General features: G+C 37.2%; 1 protein-coding gene across 7 annotated transcripts in view; it reads left to right on the top strand.

Moving 5' to 3' along the window:
• Positions 1–19,609, top strand: part of CDKAL1 (CDKAL1 threonylcarbamoyladenosine tRNA methylthiotransferase) — a 532,049-nt gene that overhangs the window by 316,212 nt on the left and 196,228 nt on the right. For all 7 annotated transcript variants that reach the window (XM_015234628.3, XM_072945594.1, XM_015234630.3 and 4 more), the window contains one exon: positions 1,152–1,318. In XM_015234628.3, coding sequence (XP_015090114.2) covers positions 1,152–1,318 — 167 coding nt within the window. The remainder of the gene's footprint in view (positions 1–1,151; positions 1,319–19,609) is intronic.

Genomic DNA, 19,609 nt, shown 5'->3' with positions numbered 1-19,609 from the left:
TTTGTTGTCTCTCTTGGCTAGGAATATTTAAATGTATTTTTGAAATTCTTCTGTTCTGTCAACTAAACCCAATTTAAAATTATAATTTTAGGACTCTTCCTAGAAACTTACACTTTTGGTTCAGGCTGGCGTCTTTGTGTGCCGTGTGTGTGCTGAGATTCTTCAGAAGCAACAAATCACGTTAGGACGAACAAATTTCACAGGCCCAATTCATTGTTTGTTTTGGCCTTGTGAATCATTTGGCCGTTTAAAATAGGCTAATCCTTTTTTTATTCCCCTTATAAAATTCTTTTTTTTTAATCCTTTAATTGAATATGCGCTCAGAAAAGTTCTATATGCCATGAAAACTTGGGTGGCTCTTGCTAACTCTGCTTTATTTATGTTAAATACTAGGTTATTCAGAAGTATTTCTTTTCGGTTTTTGAAAGACTGTTATTGCAGGCTGAACTGTTTGAAGTCAGGATTCTTTATAAAAACGATAACAGTAAAACATATATCCATTTTCCTAAAGTCTGATTGATGGAATATAGGGTGCAACGTGTCCTATTTTTAGTAAACGAGTTTTCTAACACAAATACTTCATTTATACAGCAGCCAGCTCCTTTGAATGCAGCAATGCAGTGCAGTCTATTCCTAATTGAATAAAGACAACAAATGAGCATAGTTACTGCAGGAGAAATGGGTACCTTATAATTAATAATATGTGAGTTAAAGCTTAACTACACTTGACATTTTTCCTTGGGTTAGTGACAGACTGATGAGTGAGTTAACTGTTGATAGTACCTTTCCTGTGGAGTGACTGTTTTTTTAGTTCTGGGGCTTATGCTGTTCAATAAAATAGGTATTCTCTGTGCTCGGGCTAAAGCTTTAGTCTTGATCAGAGTGCTCTGGAGGAACTGATTGGCTGTGAATGTTAATCACTCCATAGGACACACCGATAATTGACAGCATTGTTGTTACTCTCTGGTGTTCATAAAATGAACTTAATAACCCAGTGTCACTGTGGGATAAGCTGCTTTTTCTCTGCAATTGAATACCCAGGCTGCCTGCATAATAGTGTTGAGAAATACTGCATTAGAAAGGGTGAGCAGCTGTGTGATGAAGGCAACAGCTCTGCAACAGATTTGTTAATTATCTCCTTTGATTCACAGAGGGCGTTTGTGAGATATGGTTGACCAGCGAAGACACAGGGGCTTATGGCAGAGATATTGGCACCAGTCTCCCCACACTACTGTGGAAGCTGGTTGAAGTGATTCCAGAGGGAGCAATGCTGAGGCTTGGCATGACAAATCCACCCTATATTTTAGAGCATCTGGAGGTAAGGAGAAGCACCCCATTTCCCTGCCGACACAGACACGAACCAATCCGGACAGTGTGGCAGCCTCAGCACCGTCACATGTGCTTCATTTAAAACCACAGTCACATTTTGTGTGTGTGGTCCCACGTGACCAAGAATGGATAGAGAATTTCAAGTCCCCTTCTTTGTCAGTCTGCACGTCTTGTTTTCACTTCCTCACTGTTGATTAATGTTGCCGAGGTTTTCCAGTATTTGCCATCTTGTCACAGTTCTTTGTTTCTTTGCAGCCCTTCAGTTTTCCATTGCATAAATTGGCCCCAATTCCTCCGTTTATAACCCTTGTCTGTTCCAGGACTGCTAATACGTTGCGTTGATTTCGCAACCAACTGTGAGCGTTGCATTATCTGAAATTAGCCCTACCTATAAGGATACTGTGCTGTAAAGTTTAAGGACGTTTTAAATTTCATCCCTTTGTCTGGGGATAGTTAAGGGCGAAGTGAAATCAAAGAGACGGAGCGCTCAGTGTTCTTCCACTTGATTGTCTTGTGCTCACAATGAAAAAGGAGTTATGATGATGTGAAATCCCTGGCATCAGTTTTATACCTTCCATGGATCAGGATGCCTCCCTTCAAGTAGCTTATCTTTAAACTAAAAAAATGGACGTGTGTGCAAGTAACTGTGGTACTTGATGACAAATGACACAACAAATATGAGCAAAGAGTATGGACAAGGGAGCATCCATTAAAATGGAAGGATGCTAGGATCCATGAGTGTTATTTGAGAAATAAGATTATTATTTAATATTAGGCTCATAGTTAAGGATAAGAAATCTCATAAATGCCATTAAAAAGTCATGTGCCAAGTACGGAAACAAGTCACATATTTTTAACCAGTTGTGTTCTTTGCAGTTAGTTTGTGCAGAAAAACAACATTGCAAAATTCTAAAAGCAAGTATAGTGACTGAAATTTAATGCATAAATGTGCATGAATGCTCAAAGATTTAAAAGATTGTTTCTGTTGATCTGAAGGCTTATACTTGTTGAGGTTGTTGCTGAAAAGCCACTCTAATCTCAACAGTGTGTTTTAGAGGGAAAACAGAGTTGATCGGAATCTGATCGTTAATTAGAAATCTGTAATGAAGAAATTTAGAAATTTCAATTTTGTTACTCACATTTTCCCAGCCAGATCCTACACAGATGCATGTGATTTATATGTTAACTTTGGTGCTTTGGACAATGTGGGACAATTAGGATTTGCTATTTAAAAATAAGTTGCAAGCATGTCAATTTTTGCATAACCCTCTGACTCAACAGTTGGAAAAGCAAACGATTCTCTGTAAAAATCAAGTATGCTAAGAGCTGTAGCAGTCCTGGGATGTTTGTGGTAAGTGTGAGGCCCGCATCATGAAGCCCAGAAGATGTGCTCATGTGTGGTTGGTAGGAAGACAAGGAAGCCCTGCCAGTACACAGCTGATAACGTGCCAGTTTCTATGGATTAAAAAAATCTCATCAAGGATCAAGGGAACATGAGTAGCTAGAGTCCGAGAAGTTAAGGTGGGAAGTAAACACAAAGGGGAAAAAATCATGTATTGGCTCTGAGATGAGTAACCTAGTTCATCTTAGAATAAATTCAGCACTTAAATTAATTGCAAGATTGCAAAACCTAATGTCGCCTTTATTGCAAACCCTAATACTCAGTACCCAATGCAGTACTAGAGTTGTTGACTTATGAATAGATGCTCCAGAAGAACTTCTAAAAATCAACAGAAGATGCACTTTACTTGGAAAAGCACCAGGTGTTTGGTTCATAGATTGTGGTTAGAGTGATAACAAGTTCTGATTGTCATAGCATTAACTTGTTAACATTCTTGCTTTAAGACGTCTGTAACATTGGCCTTCCCTCCTACATCGTCATCTTCACGAGGCAAGGACCTAGTCGTTTCTGTCTCCACAACTGCCCAACCCAGTAGTCGCTCAGTAAATGGGTGCATAAAATGATGGATAAAGAAAGAGGCTTCTTTGTGAAATAAACTGTAGAGCCCACTGTAGTCTTGAACTTTGATAACTTAACCTTGTGGCCAGAAGAGGCAATACCAGATGACCAAGTAAATGAGCCTCGAGGGTGAGGTTTGTCCCAAAGAAAACTACCCATTTCTCTGCACTTGATAAGCAGGGAGTAATCCAGTCCCCCTGGACCACACCAAAGGAAAAAGCAGTCCAGAGGAAACAGAGCCAAATGAAACAAACGAGCAAAAGTATGCAAGAATCAAAGACCCAGACATCTGGAAGCAGGAGCTTTTCGAGTCTTCCTTGGTCACTTTGACAGGATTTGCACACTTTGTTGATTCTTCTCATCCTCCTCTTATTGGGAGACCCTTGAGCCTGCAATGTTCCACAAACACGCCCTTCTATACCAGGAAAGGTACCTGAGCTCCACAGCACCCCTGGCTTCCAGGTGTGAAAAAGAACATTCGGGAAGGGAGCCCCCCCAGGGAGCCTCACCCACCAGTGCATGCTGTTTCCCCATTTTCCTCTCGCTAAGCTTAGACCACTCTGCAGAAATTACTTGACTTATCTAAAGTGCTAAAGAGAGATCATCAATAAGAAAAAAAGGAAACAGGAGAAAAGATGAAAACAAGGGGAAAAAGTAACACCAGTGAATGACAGGTGTTGGTGGTTGTTTTTTTTTGTTGTTGTTGTTTTTTTAATGTAGGAATAGAAGGAAGCCACTCTTGAGAACTACTTGGAAGCTATGAGTGAGTGTCCTGGAGAATTGTATTGATAGGAGCCAGCCTTCTTGTGTTTCTGGAAGATGCTTCATCCTGCAAACTTTAATTACAGAGCCTTCAGTGAGCTGCTCTCCTTCCTCTTCATTTTATTCTCTTCACTTTCACCTGACTCTTGAATTTTTTTTCATCTCTTTTACCAGTCTTTTTTTTTAAACTGAGCAGTTTAAAGGGGAAATCATTTAAAGGAAAATGCCAGAGTTTCTATCATTATTTAAACGTGTGATGAGGAAAGTTAGATCTGTTGAAAATACGTTTTCTTAAATCTTCCTAAGAACAGAAGATGCATATTACACTTAATACAGGACGCACGTTTAAGTTCTAATCGAGAGCCTGACATTATGTGTGACACTTTGTTATAGCAGATACTGAATAAAGGTGTAATGAATACAAGGAAGGGAGGGAGAATTCTTAATCCCTATCAGGCAGGCAAGTCAAGTATCTGATTGGAATGTCTACAAACCTATTTTTAACTTGTCACTGCCTTAAAAACAATATGAGATTTATTTTAAATGACGATATAGCTGACAAAGATATCTCAAACGTGTTTATTTGGTGGGAAAACACCCTGCAACTGAAGAAACAAAATGATAACCTTATGTAATACTTATTAAATTTGGATATGAGGTAGAAACAATAGATAAAACAGTAGATTAAAAAAGCTTTTATTACCTCATTTTAAGTCTGTGATGCCTCTTGATTACCCTTAGGATAAAGAGCTCTTGCTCATGACCTACAGGGTCCTCAAGATGCTTCTTCCATTACATCCCTGTTCTCTCTTCCCTTTACTACCCTTATGATGCTTCCTGTGTAGCTTGCATTTTTTAAAACCATTTCATAATCCTGCTATTTTTACTCTAACTTTTTCCCATTTTATACTCACCACATGACCGTTGGTAGTATCGAGTTAATCAGATATACTAATGTTTGCTACTACTTACGTTGACTAATATCCTGCCCCTATAGTGGCAAATAAGAGATACTTGCCCTCTGTGTTTGCTTTCCTGTTGATATCGCTGAGATAATAATGCTGGCATATTCCTTTTTAATGAATTCTGACCTTCTAGGTGGAGCAGCTTGTGAATTCGATTACTCGTGAAACTATCTTGCTTAGTTTTGCCCTCTGAGTTGTGGGTATCCACAGCTAAAATATTAGTTCAGACTGAACATAATGCACACGAACCCACCAAGGGGTGATGTGGCAAGTGACAGTGATATAATGGTTACTGGTAACCAGGCACCAGAAAACACTGGGAACTTTTTCCCAGACTTTGTAATAGAATCGTAATAAGACCAGTACAATTTCTTGGGTTCCTGTTATTTTCTAGAAACCATGTTACTTGCTTTATACACTTTATGTCTTTTCCTTCTTAAAATCAGCTAACCATATAGAAATTATTATCCTTATTTCATTGATTGAGAAGCCAAGTCTTAGCAAGCTTTAATAATTGGCCAAATTACGTAACTAATTGGCAGCTGAACTGGTTTCTAATCTTGTCTGACTTAAAATGCTTTCTCCTATACTGCGTCCTCCACGAGACCTTCCCAGATTCCTTCCATGCTGTCAGGCTCTGTCCAGCGTATCTCTGCCGGCACTCATCCTGGTGCCTCATGACTACTTATTTACATGTAAATCCCACAAAACTGTTATCTTTAGGGAGAGGCTGTATCGTATCGTTGGTCTTTGCATTTCAGCGCCTGTGATAACATGCGCTTAATAAATGTGTGTGGAGTGATGTGATGGCTCTAAGTTTAGCTGTTCGTTGACTGCGTGTCTTATACATCCTGAGCTGTCTTCATATCCCGGCTGAGCATCTCGTTTTAGAAGAGTTTGTGGATGATTGTCACACGTGTTCCTCACTTATGAGTCACACTTCTGTGGAGCTGTACTGGACGGTGGGGGCGGAATCCATCTAAGGGATGTGTTTTAGTTATTCGCCCTGCTGAAGTATCACAGTGATAGTATCTTTAGGACTACCTACAGCAAATGAGCTCATTGTCTGATTATTGAGTTTGTAGATTATCTAGGCACTTAGCCTCTCTCTTCTCCTTCCTGCTTCTTAGCTTTCACTGCTTTTTATAATCTCCATCGGGGAGGTCAGCAGTGGCTGGAAAAGGAGGAGAAATTAAAATCAGGCAGTTTGTCTTGTTTTTCGTTTTATGGGTTGGCTGGTAGGGAAAAGATATTTAAGCTATTGACCAGTAAGGGATATGGGAATTATCAGTGGATTTTATTTATCAAAGCTGTTCTGGTTCTCCCTGTGTTATGAATAATTTAAAAGAACTGTTGTCTTTCTTTTAGATTCCTGTGTGTCTTAAATTCATATCAGAATTTTAGTGCATCACTTACAGCCTGGTCCAGAGAGAGCAAGTTGATTAATCTGGAGTGCAAATGCTTGATATTAAGGACTTTTCCTACACTCACAATATGAATAAAGCAAATTGGTTATCTTTTAACTTATTACTATATTCTGTAAAATAGTGCTGAAACATATTGACACATATATTCACATTAATATGCTATATTTTATTTAACTTGAATTAAAATGTACAATATTTTGCAAGATTCACATTTAGCATATTGCTGTTATATGTATTATATATGTTACATTGTGTAAAGTTAATCATAGTGATGTTTTAGATGTTCCATGTGTTTTGGGTTGAGAAATCTGGTAGTCACTACAAGTCAGTTTCCTGCTACCCGTGATTTTTGTATATTTACTTTTATTTAAATGACTTTAAGTCCTACTCTAATTGTATATTTAGCAAAATTAATTTATCTGGTAGAAGAAAGTAGGTATCTGTCAAGGACTTTCGCTGCATGGTAATTTATGGACATTAATAGTATGTTTGGCTTGGCAGACTTTTGAAAAATGCCTCATAGTTTCAAAATAATATCAAACTCAGTACCTGCTGTGCTTATGTTTCATCAAAGGAATACAGAATTTCCAAACTGAAGTCAACAGTTCACATGGGGTCTTTAAACTTTTTTTTTTCCTTATGGCTTATACTTTCCAGAATAATAGAAAAATATGCAAATAGGTTTTGTGCTGTTAGGGACAAAATATTTCACCCTTTTGGTAAATAGAAGGACATGCTAGATGATTTATTCTGAGCAAGAAAATGGACAGAAAAATCCTTTATTTCTGCCCTCCGTGTACTGTAGCTTTTGGGACTTGTCGTGTGTGGTGTGATGTGACTGTTGGCACCCAGTTTCTCACTGACTATGATCATCAGCACTTTGTTTCTTTCTTTTTTCTTTTTTTTTTTTTCTACTTCATTCATAACCTGGCACTTGTGAATTGATTTCAAGAGGTCAGTGAAACCTCAGAAACAGGAAACCAAAGTTGGTGCCTCTCTGAAAATTTCAGGAGAGGAATCCTTCATCAAATATGAAAAGGATTCATATTCTTGATGAAAAGTTTATCAGGCCTAATTCTCAGCTGCGAGCAGCCTCCCTGGAAGGGAAGATGAGGATAGAGGCTGTGCCCTAGCCCTGTTTGCCAATGACTTGACTCCTGATAAACCATGAAGTTGAAATACTGCTCTGCATAAACATGGTTGCAGGTTCTACCTCCCCACCCCCACCAACCACAGCGCCAGCTCTGCTCCTTCCCGGGTGGATTTGGATATGAGCATCAGCAAAGCTTCAGTCCGACCCTTGTACTAAAACATTTGCATGTGTGCACATACTTGTATCACAGCCTGTTTGTTCCTGTGAGCCTCACTTGTCCCTGTTCCGTCTTCTACCCCTAACACTCCAGCCCTGCCCAAGAATCCTCAGCTTTGCTTGAACTCAACAGCCCGCCAGTAAAACGTTCATAGCTTACTCCTTCTTAATACTGAGATTCAGTTTGTCATATTCTGGATGATTAAGCCTGCTGATAACACGCAGGCCAGAGCACCCAGAGACGAGATGAACTCAATGAATAGATAGAGTTGATCTTGGCACGTGACTCTGTTGCTGTCCTCACAGCAATACACTCAGTTTCATCAGGAATCTTATTTTAATATCATCCCAGGTATGTTTTTAGGGGAAAAATGAACTATTTTGTGGATGAATATTCCTCATGTTGAAACTATTGGGTACCTCTGTCTTCTTGGGGAGAACAATGGAAAATACCTTGTTTTAAAATTTTATTTATATGGCCATCGATAATTCAAACAGAGGCCTGACCTGTTGGCCTCACTGCTGCCCTCGGTTACAATTTCTAAATTACCAGTCTAGACCCAGCGTAGGAGTATAAATGGTCAAACTGGTTTTGGTTATCATAATATGCTTTAATCCACTTTGTGGTAAAAACTATCTGAACTTCACAACCACTAATGTCATCATTTTTTCTCTTGCCACTGGCCTGAGTTATTGAATATTGCTGATGAAATCCAGTGACATATTTATATTCTTTCCCAAAAGAAGATGACCGTTTTCCTGAGAGGAAAAGAACATCGGGACATAGGGATAAAATGTGTGTCAAGATGATAAGTGAAAAGGCCTCAGCAAATGCTTTATAAAGAAACTGATGTCATAGTGCAATATATGGAATTGTGTGTGTGTGTGTGTGTGTGTGTGTGTGTGTGTGTGTATCTTTTAACAAAGCAGAATACTCTGATATTTCAGAATTATATGAAATACTGGAAGCCTGGAAATTTACATATTTTCATTGTGGAGTACAAATATTCCTACTTCATCTTTTAGTGTTCTCGTGTACATGTCAGTTTATGAAGGAGGGCATGAGATATGTGTATGGTTTAATTTGCATCTTAAAAGGCATTTCGCATTGCCATTCCCTGAATCCTTAATTTCACAGGAGTAGCTGAGAAGGCTTCCATGCCACCTGTCAAAATTAGTACAGTTCAAACTCCACAATACACCGTCTGTGGGCCTTATCGTCCTCATTAATTTAGGAAGTCAGTTATGTTCAAACCATTGAGAAAAGCTGCTTTTGACTTTCCCTCATAAGCACGGAGAATGGCCAACACATAAGGCAATCAGTGCAGTTTTTCCTTCATACTTTTCTTTTGATACTAGGATCATTTCTATATTGATTTCTTTGCTCTGATAGCCTATGAAAGGCTACCCTAGGCACTTGCTAATTCAGCACTTAGTAAAATGAAATCTTCATATTTTATATCAGGTGGGTAATGGAATTTTCAGGTGATTCATGGTGTAGAACAGAAAGGTTGGTAATGAAGTTAATGGTTCATAGAAGAGTTGAGGGACATTCTGCATATTTTTCAGAGAGTAAAATGTAGTTCCTTAGTTTGCTTCTATTTATTTTTAATCTACTAAATAGTGTATTGTTTTTAGATCTAATATGCATCTGTTCTTTTCCCCACATCTTCCTTTGCCTACCGCAAAAATAACCCACATGAAAATGTTAAGCTTTCAAATTTTAAGTCCAGAGCTCTTTAATGTCATTTAACAGTAAATGATGATTGTGTCCTAAATTGGGAACAAAGGGTTTTTTAATTATTAAGAACTCCTTTATTTGTATGTGTTGAAACAGAGCTATCAGATTATAATGGACATGAATGGTGTATGTGTAACAAATAATTTTTAGCATCAGAGGATGCTGCATGTGGACCAGAGAAGTCAAACTGTTTACAGTAGTACTGTAAGTTCTCCAGTTCATTAGTTTAGGGGCAAAAAATTGTCTCTTTTTATAGCATGAATTTTTCTGTTTTTAAAAATCACTGTGAAAAGCTTGCTACATGCGAAGTACTGTTTGATTAGAGAAAATATTGTGGATCGGTCTCTCTCTCATATATGGCACCAAAGAAATAACTTTCATAGTCACATGTTAAAATAGCTCTAAAAAGCAAGCTTTATGTCAATTTTTATTGTATAGTGTCCTCTGGAATATCAGCCTAAATACGGATCATTTGATATTTCATACATTAATCTTTTCATGAATTTGCTACTATATTTTCCAGCTTCCTTTTCCCACTCAACAGATCTTTGTTATTTTTTTGGTTCCTCTGTTCCTCTTTCACTGCCTTTATATTAGTTTCCTAAGGTGGTTGTAACAAAGTGCCACAAACTGAGTAGCTTAAAAAAAACAGAAATTTATTCTCTTACAGTTTGGGAGACCAGAGGTCCCCAGTCAAAGTGCTGGCAGGGTTAATTCCTTCTGGAGGCCCTGAGGAGGAATCTGCCCTGGTCCTCTCTCCTAGCTTCTGGTGGTGGCTGGCCGTCCTTGGCATTCCTTGGCTGAGATCACTGCGATCTCTGTTCAGTTTTAACATGTTGATTTCCTCTCTCTGTGGCTGAATTTCCTTCTTTTTATAAGGACACTAGTCATTGGATTAGAGTCCACCCTAATTCAGTATGACCCCATTTAAACTTGATTACACCTGCAAAGACCCTATTTCCAAATAAGGCCATATCACAGGCACCGGGGATGATGATTTCAACGTATCTTTTTGTGACACAGAATTCAACCTACAATAGCCCTCTTTTGTGGTAAATACTCTCTAGTGTGCCATTTTAATTCATTTATGTACATACATACATACATACATACATACATACATACATAGTTTTAAAAGTCATTTTCTTAGTGGTTACCTTAATCTTAGTATCAACTTTATAATGGTGTACAAATCTTTGCCTCTATATATAGCTTAATTCCCTCTCCCTTTCTTTGTGCTGATAATGCCATACAAATTATATCTTCCTAAAATGTACACCTATCAGCACATTAATAATTAGTGCTTTATGTAGTTGGCTTTTAAGTTAGGAAATATAAAAACAAGAGTTATGACCAAAACCCACATTTATACTGTGTTTTATGTTTGCTTTGTGGTTACCTTTAACTGTGCACTTTCTTTCTTCACGTGGATTGAAGTTACTGTCTAGTGTCCTTTCATTTCAGCCTGAAGGACTCCGTTTAGTATTTCTAACACAGGTCTCCTAGCAATGTATTCTCTCAGGTTTTGTTATCTGGGAATATCTTAGCTTTTTCTTCAGTTTTGAAGGATGGCTTCTCTGAATATAGAATTCTTAGTTGAAAGTCTTTTTTTCATCACTTTGAATATGTCATTCCACTGCCTTCTGGCCTCTGATTTGTGATGAGATACCAACTGCTAATCTTCCTGAGTATCCATCATACATGATGAGCTGCTTGTCTGTCGTTGTCAAGATTCCTTTGTCTTTTGGCAGTTCGTGAGATAGCTAGGTACAGATCTCTTTGAATTTATCCTACTTAGAGTTCGTAGAGCTTCTTGGTTGTGTAGATGAATATTTTTCTTCACATTTCAGAGTTTGGGGCCATTATTTCTTCAGATATTTTTCTGCCTTTTTCTTTCCCTCCGGAATTCATACTATGTGTATGTTAGTGTGCTTGTGGTATCCCACAGATTTCTGAGGCACTGTTAATTTTTATTCATTCTTTTTTTTTTCTCTGTTTCTCAGACCAAGTAATCTCAATTTTTGTCTTCAAGTTTGCTTATTCTTTCTTCTGCCTGCTCAAATCTCCTGCTGAGCCCCTTCAGTGAATATTTATTTATTTATTTGTTTGTTTGTTTGTTTATTTATTTATTTAGGAAGGTGTATAATTAGGTTTATTCATTTTAATGCAGGTACTGGGGATTGAACCCAGGACCTTGTGCATGCTGAGTGCACACCCTAACACTGGGCAATACCCTCCCTACCTGAATTTTTAATTTCAGTTCTTTTACTTTTCACACTAGAACTTCTGTCTGGTTATTTTTCTTAATTTCTGGCTCATTATTGATATTCTTTATTCAGTGAGACATCATTCTCATGCTTTTCTTTAGTTCTTTAAAAATGACTTGCTTTACTTCTTCAAACATATTTAAAATGATGATTTAAAGTCATTGTCTATTATGTCCAATGTTTGGGCTTTTGCTGGGAGAGTTTCTATTAATTGCTTTTTTTCCTGTGTGTTTTTCATGTGTCACAACTTTTGTTAAAAACTAGACATTTAAATATACTTTTAAATATAAATGTGACAGCTCTAGAAATCAGTTACTCTTTTTTGCTCAGGATTTATTATTGATGTTGTTGTTTGTTTGTTTAGTGATTTTTCTTAATTAATTCAATAAAGTCTGCAAACCAGAAATAGACTCACGGACATAAAAAACAAACTGTGGTTACCGGGGGGAAAATGGAGCGGAGGGATAGATTAGGAGATTGGGATTAATAGTTATACATTACTATACATAAAATAGATAAACAGTAAGGGCCTGCCATATAGCACAGGGAACTATATTTAGTTTCTTGTAATGAGCCATAATGGAAAAGAAACTGAAAAGAAAAAATTGTATATATTTATATGTATAACGGAATCACTTTGCTTATACGCCTGAATCTAACATTGTAAATCTACTTCAATTCAATAAAAAATAAGAAAAAATTTCAGTAAAGTCTGTACTTTGTATATATGGCAAGTAAAGTCTTTACCAAATTAGCTTAGCAGTCAGCTAATGATTGGACAGAGATTTCCTTAAATGCGTAGAACCAATAAATCTCTCAGTCTTTTCTGAGGAGTCCTATGTGCATATTGGAGCATGTCTTTAATGCTCAGATCACGTACAACTTCCATCTCTACCTTCACTTCCTGCTTGTGCAAAACCTCAGATTTAGCCGGAGATGAGAGCTAAGGGCCTTTTAGATGTTTACTGAACAGGTGCACGGCCTGGACAGGCACACGTCCCTCTGCATGCACATGGCCTTCTAGATTCCCAGGAATATGTCAGTGTGTTTCAAAACCCCCCCTGGACATCATATCCCCTGGCTTTTCCTTTTAAGTTTTTTTGATTTGCTTATTATTTGCTCTGTTATTCACAGCCCCAGGCAGGGGTGATGTTAAGCAGTTGCAGCTGATTATTTTTGACAAATGCCCCTGGGAAAAGGGCTTTTCTCACTGGGTGAGTGCCAGGTCAGGTTAAATAAGAAAGCCATGTGAGTGGAGTCTTCCATGGAATCACCACACAGGTCAAATAATAACAGTTTTTCTGGGAGTGGAACTTTGAAGCAGCTCCAACCCTCTTCTGCCCCCTCCAGTGGCTGCGAGGCTGCTGGTTTTCACCCTGATTGAAGTTCGTTGGTTTTCAAGGCTGCCATAGAACTGGGGAGTGGGACGTGAGAAAAGGACAGGTTTAAAATGCCACGTAACTCTCTCTCATTACCAAGATTGCTCCATTTTTCTTGAATAAACACTCCCTGGATTGCTGCAAGCCTTTAGTTAATTTCCAGAGTTCTGAAAAAACCTGATTCTGACCATTTTTGTCACTGTCCTCATTGCTTTTCTGGAGGAGAGGATTTTCAGGGGTCTTCACTCTGCCATTCCTGCTGATGACAGTAAAGATTACTTATGCCTTAGAACAGGCTGCCTCTATTTCTGTCAGGCCATTAGTGCTTGGGGTTGTCTCAGTTTTCTTCTTTAATTTTTGTGTTCCCTGTCAAAGGTGCCATCAATCATTTATGGTTCCATCTGCCCTTGTAAAGCTTTTGAGAAGGCACTCATGTCTAGACTATTGACAGCAAAAGATCACTATTAATTGAATCTCTCAGTGGCCTGTAACAAACATCACCCTCATAGAAAGAGCCGAAATTTACAGATAAAATGCATACCTCATTAGATGCTCATAGCTCTGGGCACCACACAAGAGATAATATGGCTTACATAGACTGAAACTTGCCTATGACCTTTAGTTGCTTCCCTCTCTTTTTTTAATGATTCTGTTTCTAAAAACCGTATCAAATATTATTTTGTTATTTATTTTCTAGTAGATAGTTCAGCTTCCACAGTCACTATTCTTGATGTTCTTTGAAAATCAATATTCTTGATTTTCTATTCTTGATGTTACTGTAGGTCTCTTTTCATGAAAATGCTTTGTTTTCTTGAAAGATGACGTCCCCATCACTATGCCACGTTCCATTCTCTGCATAGATTTCCAGAAATCTTTGCACGTATATTGATTCAGCATTTGTTAATTAGAAAGATGTTTGCTGTTGATGCTGCTTTACCAAACTAAGAAGATATCAAACTTACAATTAATAGGTATAAACTCTAAATTTTGCAGTTAAACACTGGAAAATATAATTTGGTAATTTGAGGATATGTAATTCCGTGAATTAGAGTCGTTTTGAAATTTGCAGTACATCGTCTTACTGTCATGAGAACAAACACAGGTTTTAAAGTGCCTCAGTTTTATCAGCAACATTTTTGTTAGAATATCCTTAAGATGTTTTTGTTTATTATCCTTCTAACTGAATCGGACGTGACTGTACTGAAGTGTTCATAGAAGTAGAAGACCTAAGTCTGAATCATTTTGTCATTAATCTGAGACTATAGGGTTTTACTAAACCAAAAATGTAAGTTCTTTAAAAATAAAATAAAATGCTAGCAACTTTACTGGCAACTGCTTCAATTTGGCAGTGCATCGCAGCTGCACTGCTCAGCTACTACAGAATCAGAAACCTAAAGGACATCCCACATACGATGTTGCAAAGGTTCAGCTTTGGACTGGGTTTTGTGAAGTCAGCTTGAAACAGATTCAACCAGCCTGTGGCCCTTCAGATCCTACTACACTGAGGCAGGGTTTCTTACAGTTACTAGTAAGTCCATGGTGAAGGGAAAAGGCCAGTCCTCTGTTTCTGTTACGATGAAAGGTAGAAGTTTCCTTTCCCAGTCTTGCAATTTCAAAATTTGATTCCTTTATTACATCCAGATGGGACTAGAGGAGGCCGTGTATTGTACTTTTACTTACTGCAGAATAAATAATTACATCAAGCAACGCAGAATACCTTGTGAAAGTATAAACAGGAAACAGATGTGAGGTTAGACATGCAGATAACTATAAAGTTGAGCTGTGTTTGAGACTAGCAGGTTCTCGTATTCTCCTTGGGCTGTCAGTTAATAGTTTTATTACTGAGTGATGAAGTACAGTATATTATTTTTGAAGTGGACTGAGGCAGTGTCTATATCATGTTGTACATTTTAATGCTGAGTAAAAAATTAAAATGAATTTAATCATCATCTTGTTATTGGTTGCTGTTTGAGAGACATGAATAGTAAAATGGCTAGTGAATATGGAATTTTTTTATTTTTTACGAATGTGGAGTTTGTTTAGAAAACCTATTTTGAACAGGGAAATTAAGATAAGTTTGAGTACTCGCTAGTATTTGAGCAGTATCCTCCACTTTTCAACCGACTGGCTTTGTCATGTGACCTCCTTGTATCTTATTTATCTTAAAAATGACTTTAATTTTAGGCTCCTATAATTTAATAATACTACTCATCATTATTCTATCGTATTTGTAAATGATGACAAATTACTTTGATTAACTTCATTAAAAATTCTTCGTATAAAAAGTAAGATGTCCATCAGTGCATAAATGGATAAAGAAAGTAACAACCTGGATGGACCTTGAGGACATAATGCTAAGAGAAATAAGTCAAACAGAGAAAGACAGATACTGTATGGTCCCACTTCTATGTGAAATTTAAAGAAAAAGAAGAGCTCATAAAAACAGAACAAATTGGCAGTTGCCAGGGGTAGATAGGGGGCAAAATGGGTAAAATGGTCAAAAGTACAAACATTCAGTTATAAATAAGTCCTGGGGATATAATGTACAGCATGGTGACTATAGTTAATAACACTGTATTGTATTGTATATTAGAAAGTTACTGAGAGAGTTACCATAAAAATTCTTTCCACGAGAACAAAAAAATTGTGACTGTGATGAGGGATGTTAACTAGACCTATTTTGGTGATCATTTTGCGATATATTCAGATCTTGAATCATTATGTTGTACCAGATCATTGAAAAAGCCAAAATGAGAGTTGTGAATTCGGAGTCTTCAGCTGGCCTTGTTTAAACACGTTGGCTCTCGGTAAAATTAACTGCTATTCAACTCAATTAAACAAAAAGATACCAAATATTTTTATTAAGCAAAAAGATACCAAATATTTGATTGGGGAAGCAAGGGGTTAATTAAAGAATTGCCCAGTAGAGATACAAAGTGCTCTAAATGAGAATTGAAAAGAAATTATTAATTCTTTGTGTACATTGGGAAACAGGAGGAATTGATGAATGAGGTGTGGCTAGTTTAGGGTAGGTAGCTTGGAAGTGGGGAGTTGCATTCCAGCTGAGGGTGACATCTGAACAGGGGTGACACGTCCAGAGCATGTTCTAGGCAAAGCACAGTAGGTCCGTTTTGAGTGAAAATGTGTTTTCTGAAAGTCGGTGTATGTTGGGGGGAGAGGGGAAAGCCATAAATGGGAGATGAGACTGGAAAGGAGCCTGAGTCCTGGGGAGTGGAATGCCACACTCGGATGTTAGGACTTTGTTTGGTAGACCCATGAGTGGTATAGAAACTCTTGCCTGGTATTAACCCAAAATAGCTTTTTAAGATCATGTACCACCTCATACATTTTTTGATTGACATTGAATGTTTTTTCACAGTAAGTTAACATAGTTGCAGAAGAGGTCATCTCTCATATTTCTCAAATAGAGAATTATAAAATAGAATTGTTATATCACTCTTTCAAATGAATTCAGTGAAACAAAAAACAGGAAATTTCATGTCATCTTCTTTTTTATCTGGAATTTGAATTTCCATTTTCTCCACAGAATTCTATCTAATATCTATTTTTAAGCTTGAAAGTCTTCTGTTGATCATTCTACCATCCTCTGTATCAAAATGTGTTAAAAATTAAAACATAATTGTGACCATGGGGCTCTAAATATTTAAAAATAAAACACTTTTTTGAATTGTCATTAAATTATTAGTAGTACACAATTCATCAAAAACAGTATAAATATTTATTAAGCATAAATGTAGAAATTAATATAAACACTACTTTTAATGAAATGGATGGTGAGGGTGGTAGTCATGGGAACTCTTGATGTTGCTTTGAAAAAGGCAGCTTCACAGCTTTTGCTTGGTGACCTGAAGGTGTTCAGTAAAGGTGAGAAGGAGGTGTGAAAGAGGCCTGCATGAAGCCTTGACCATAGACAGATCGGTTGTAGCAAGATCTCAAAAGGAAATTAAAGACCTGGAAATGGATTCATTTTCAAATGACCCTTGCCTCCTAGTTGGTTTTCCTCCAGGAAGACCCTGCGCTCATCTACGGGTCCACACTTACACTATGGTTTGTAAGAAAGAAGAGTGTGACCTGGATAGTACAAAGTCATGGTAAGGCAGTACATATGGGCAAATATCAGAGATTTCTGAGTGTTGAGATGTTTAAGAAACACATAGCAACTAATGGGGTGTAGTGAATGAAGGTGAGAAATTGAGAGGTTTTGACACTCTGAGCAGGGGAAGGTTCTAATGCTTTGAACAAGGAAGTACAGAGTTCTTTTTTTTTTAACTGAGATATAATTGACAGGTGACATGTTAGTTTCAGGTGTACAGCATAATGATTTGATATTTGTGTGTAATGTGAAATGATCACATTAAGTGGTAAGAATAAGAAATAAGTCTAATTAACATCTCTCACCACACATATTTAACAATTTTTTCTTGTGACTAGAACTTTTAAGGTCTACTCCCCTAGCAACTTAGTAATACACAACAGGGTATTATTAACTCCAGTCTCTATGCTGTACTTACTTGTTTCGTAACTGGAAGTTTGTACCTTTTGGCCACCTTCACTCATTTCACCCCTTCCCATCCCCGCCACTGGCAAACACCGATCTGTTCTCCGTGTCTGTGAATTCTATTAAATTACACAGATAAGTGAGATCATACAGTGTTGGTCTTTTTCTGTCTGATTTATTTATATCACGTAGCATAACGCCCTCAAGGTCCATCCAAGTTGTCACAAATGGCAGGATTTCCTTCTTTTTTTGTCTGAATAATACATATACCATTGTATACATATACCACATTTCCTTTATCCGTTCATCCATAGTGAGTTCATTTTTAAACATCATCCATATAATCAGTGCTTGGGAAAGTCATTCAATGGCTTGTTAAGGGGAAAACAAACACCCAGTTGGGAGTATCCCATTTGTTTTTAATTTTTAATGAGTAGTTTTAACGTGTAATCCTTAAACCTCTAAGGGGTTGGATTTTCCTGTCTTCATTTCACTCAGCTGAAGACATTGCAGAGTGTTAATTTTGCTCCTGGGAGACATTTTTTCATCTGGACTGTGTTCTCCCACTTGACACCATTTCTTCAAGGGACACTGAATATTATTTATTCAGACTAAATTATTATTATTTCAGCATGATCCCAGCTCTTTCTAGATACCCTATAAGAACTGGGCCTGTGTGGGTAATTCTGTGGAGAGGTTATTTTGAGCCCTGTGAGGATGGGACAAAGGAAATGATGTAAACATTCTATGGAAAAGTGGGGGAGGTGCCAGCTCCCTTTACCAGGGTTCATTTCAGCATATTACACGTTTTGTTAGACTCTCTTTGACATAGCTCTTTCTTTTCCTGTCTGTCTTCTAGAGTCTCAACCTCTAGCTAATTTTGAAATTAAAAAAAATTGATTTGGAAATCCTTATCCTCACCTAAGACAGAAGGAAATATTTAGCATATAATGGGGGATGTTTTATCTCCTTCATCATTATTCTTTAAGCCCATGTTTATCCAGTTTTGTAACCAGGTAAACATAATGCATTAATAATATATAGATATTTATAGTGCTTGATCTATGGAGAGATAAAGTTCAAGACCTGTTCTGTTACCTTTTTACAAAAAAATATTTTAATCCTATAAAAGTGGCAACATTCAGATCTGAAAATACCTACGTATCAAGTGATTGCTTCTGTTACCATTAGGTAGAACCTTGCAAAAAAAAAAAAAGTGCATCAGATTTTTGTATTTGTAGAAACCAGACCTTGACAGGAAGGAGGAAAATAGAAATCTTCATTTTCTTCTCTGATCTGAAGAAATCTATTTGGATTGCATAGGGTTTTAACTTCTATTTGATTAAAAAATAACAGAGCATTAAAAGAAATATATAGCTCAAGTCTTAAAAGGTAAATTTAGCTCATCAAATGGAAGTTTTTCCTGATCTTTCTTTACATGCTAGACAAGCTATGTGATCCTGTAACTTTGGAACCACAGCACTTAAAAAAGCAGCGGGTTAGAATCTCAGAAAATACTCTGACAAAGTGTTCTTAACTTAGACAAGGTAGCCTGCTATACAGTAACTGGAAATGCTTTCATTTCAGCTCCAATTAAAGAACTGACAAGAAAAGCCAGTTTTACCAAGGGAGAACAATTAAAGTAGAACAAGGAGGAAATATGCCCCCTTTGTTGCTTTATAAAAATTATACACCCATTTATCAGTTTGAGCTCAAATTCCGTATTATTCAGCAGCAAGAGTATAGAGATCCTATTAATTTATTATCTTTTAATTTCAAGTAATATAATAAGAGCCATTTAATTCATGCATTTTGAGACATTTGGGAAAAACCCACACGTTTCTAATAAATCAGATGTAAGGAGAATTTTGCAGAGCAAAATATTTAAATTGTCTTTGATTTTTTTTTTTTTTTGGTCTTGTTTTTGGGAGACACCTCTCCTCTGCTTATT

The sequence above is a fragment of the Vicugna pacos genome, chromosome 20, assembly GCF_048564905.1.
Source record: "Vicugna pacos chromosome 20, VicPac4, whole genome shotgun sequence".
Classification (NCBI taxonomy): domain Eukaryota; kingdom Metazoa; phylum Chordata; class Mammalia; order Artiodactyla; family Camelidae; genus Vicugna; species Vicugna pacos.
Note: the sequence above shows the minus strand (reverse complement) of the source record. Positions and strands in the feature narration are given on the sequence as shown.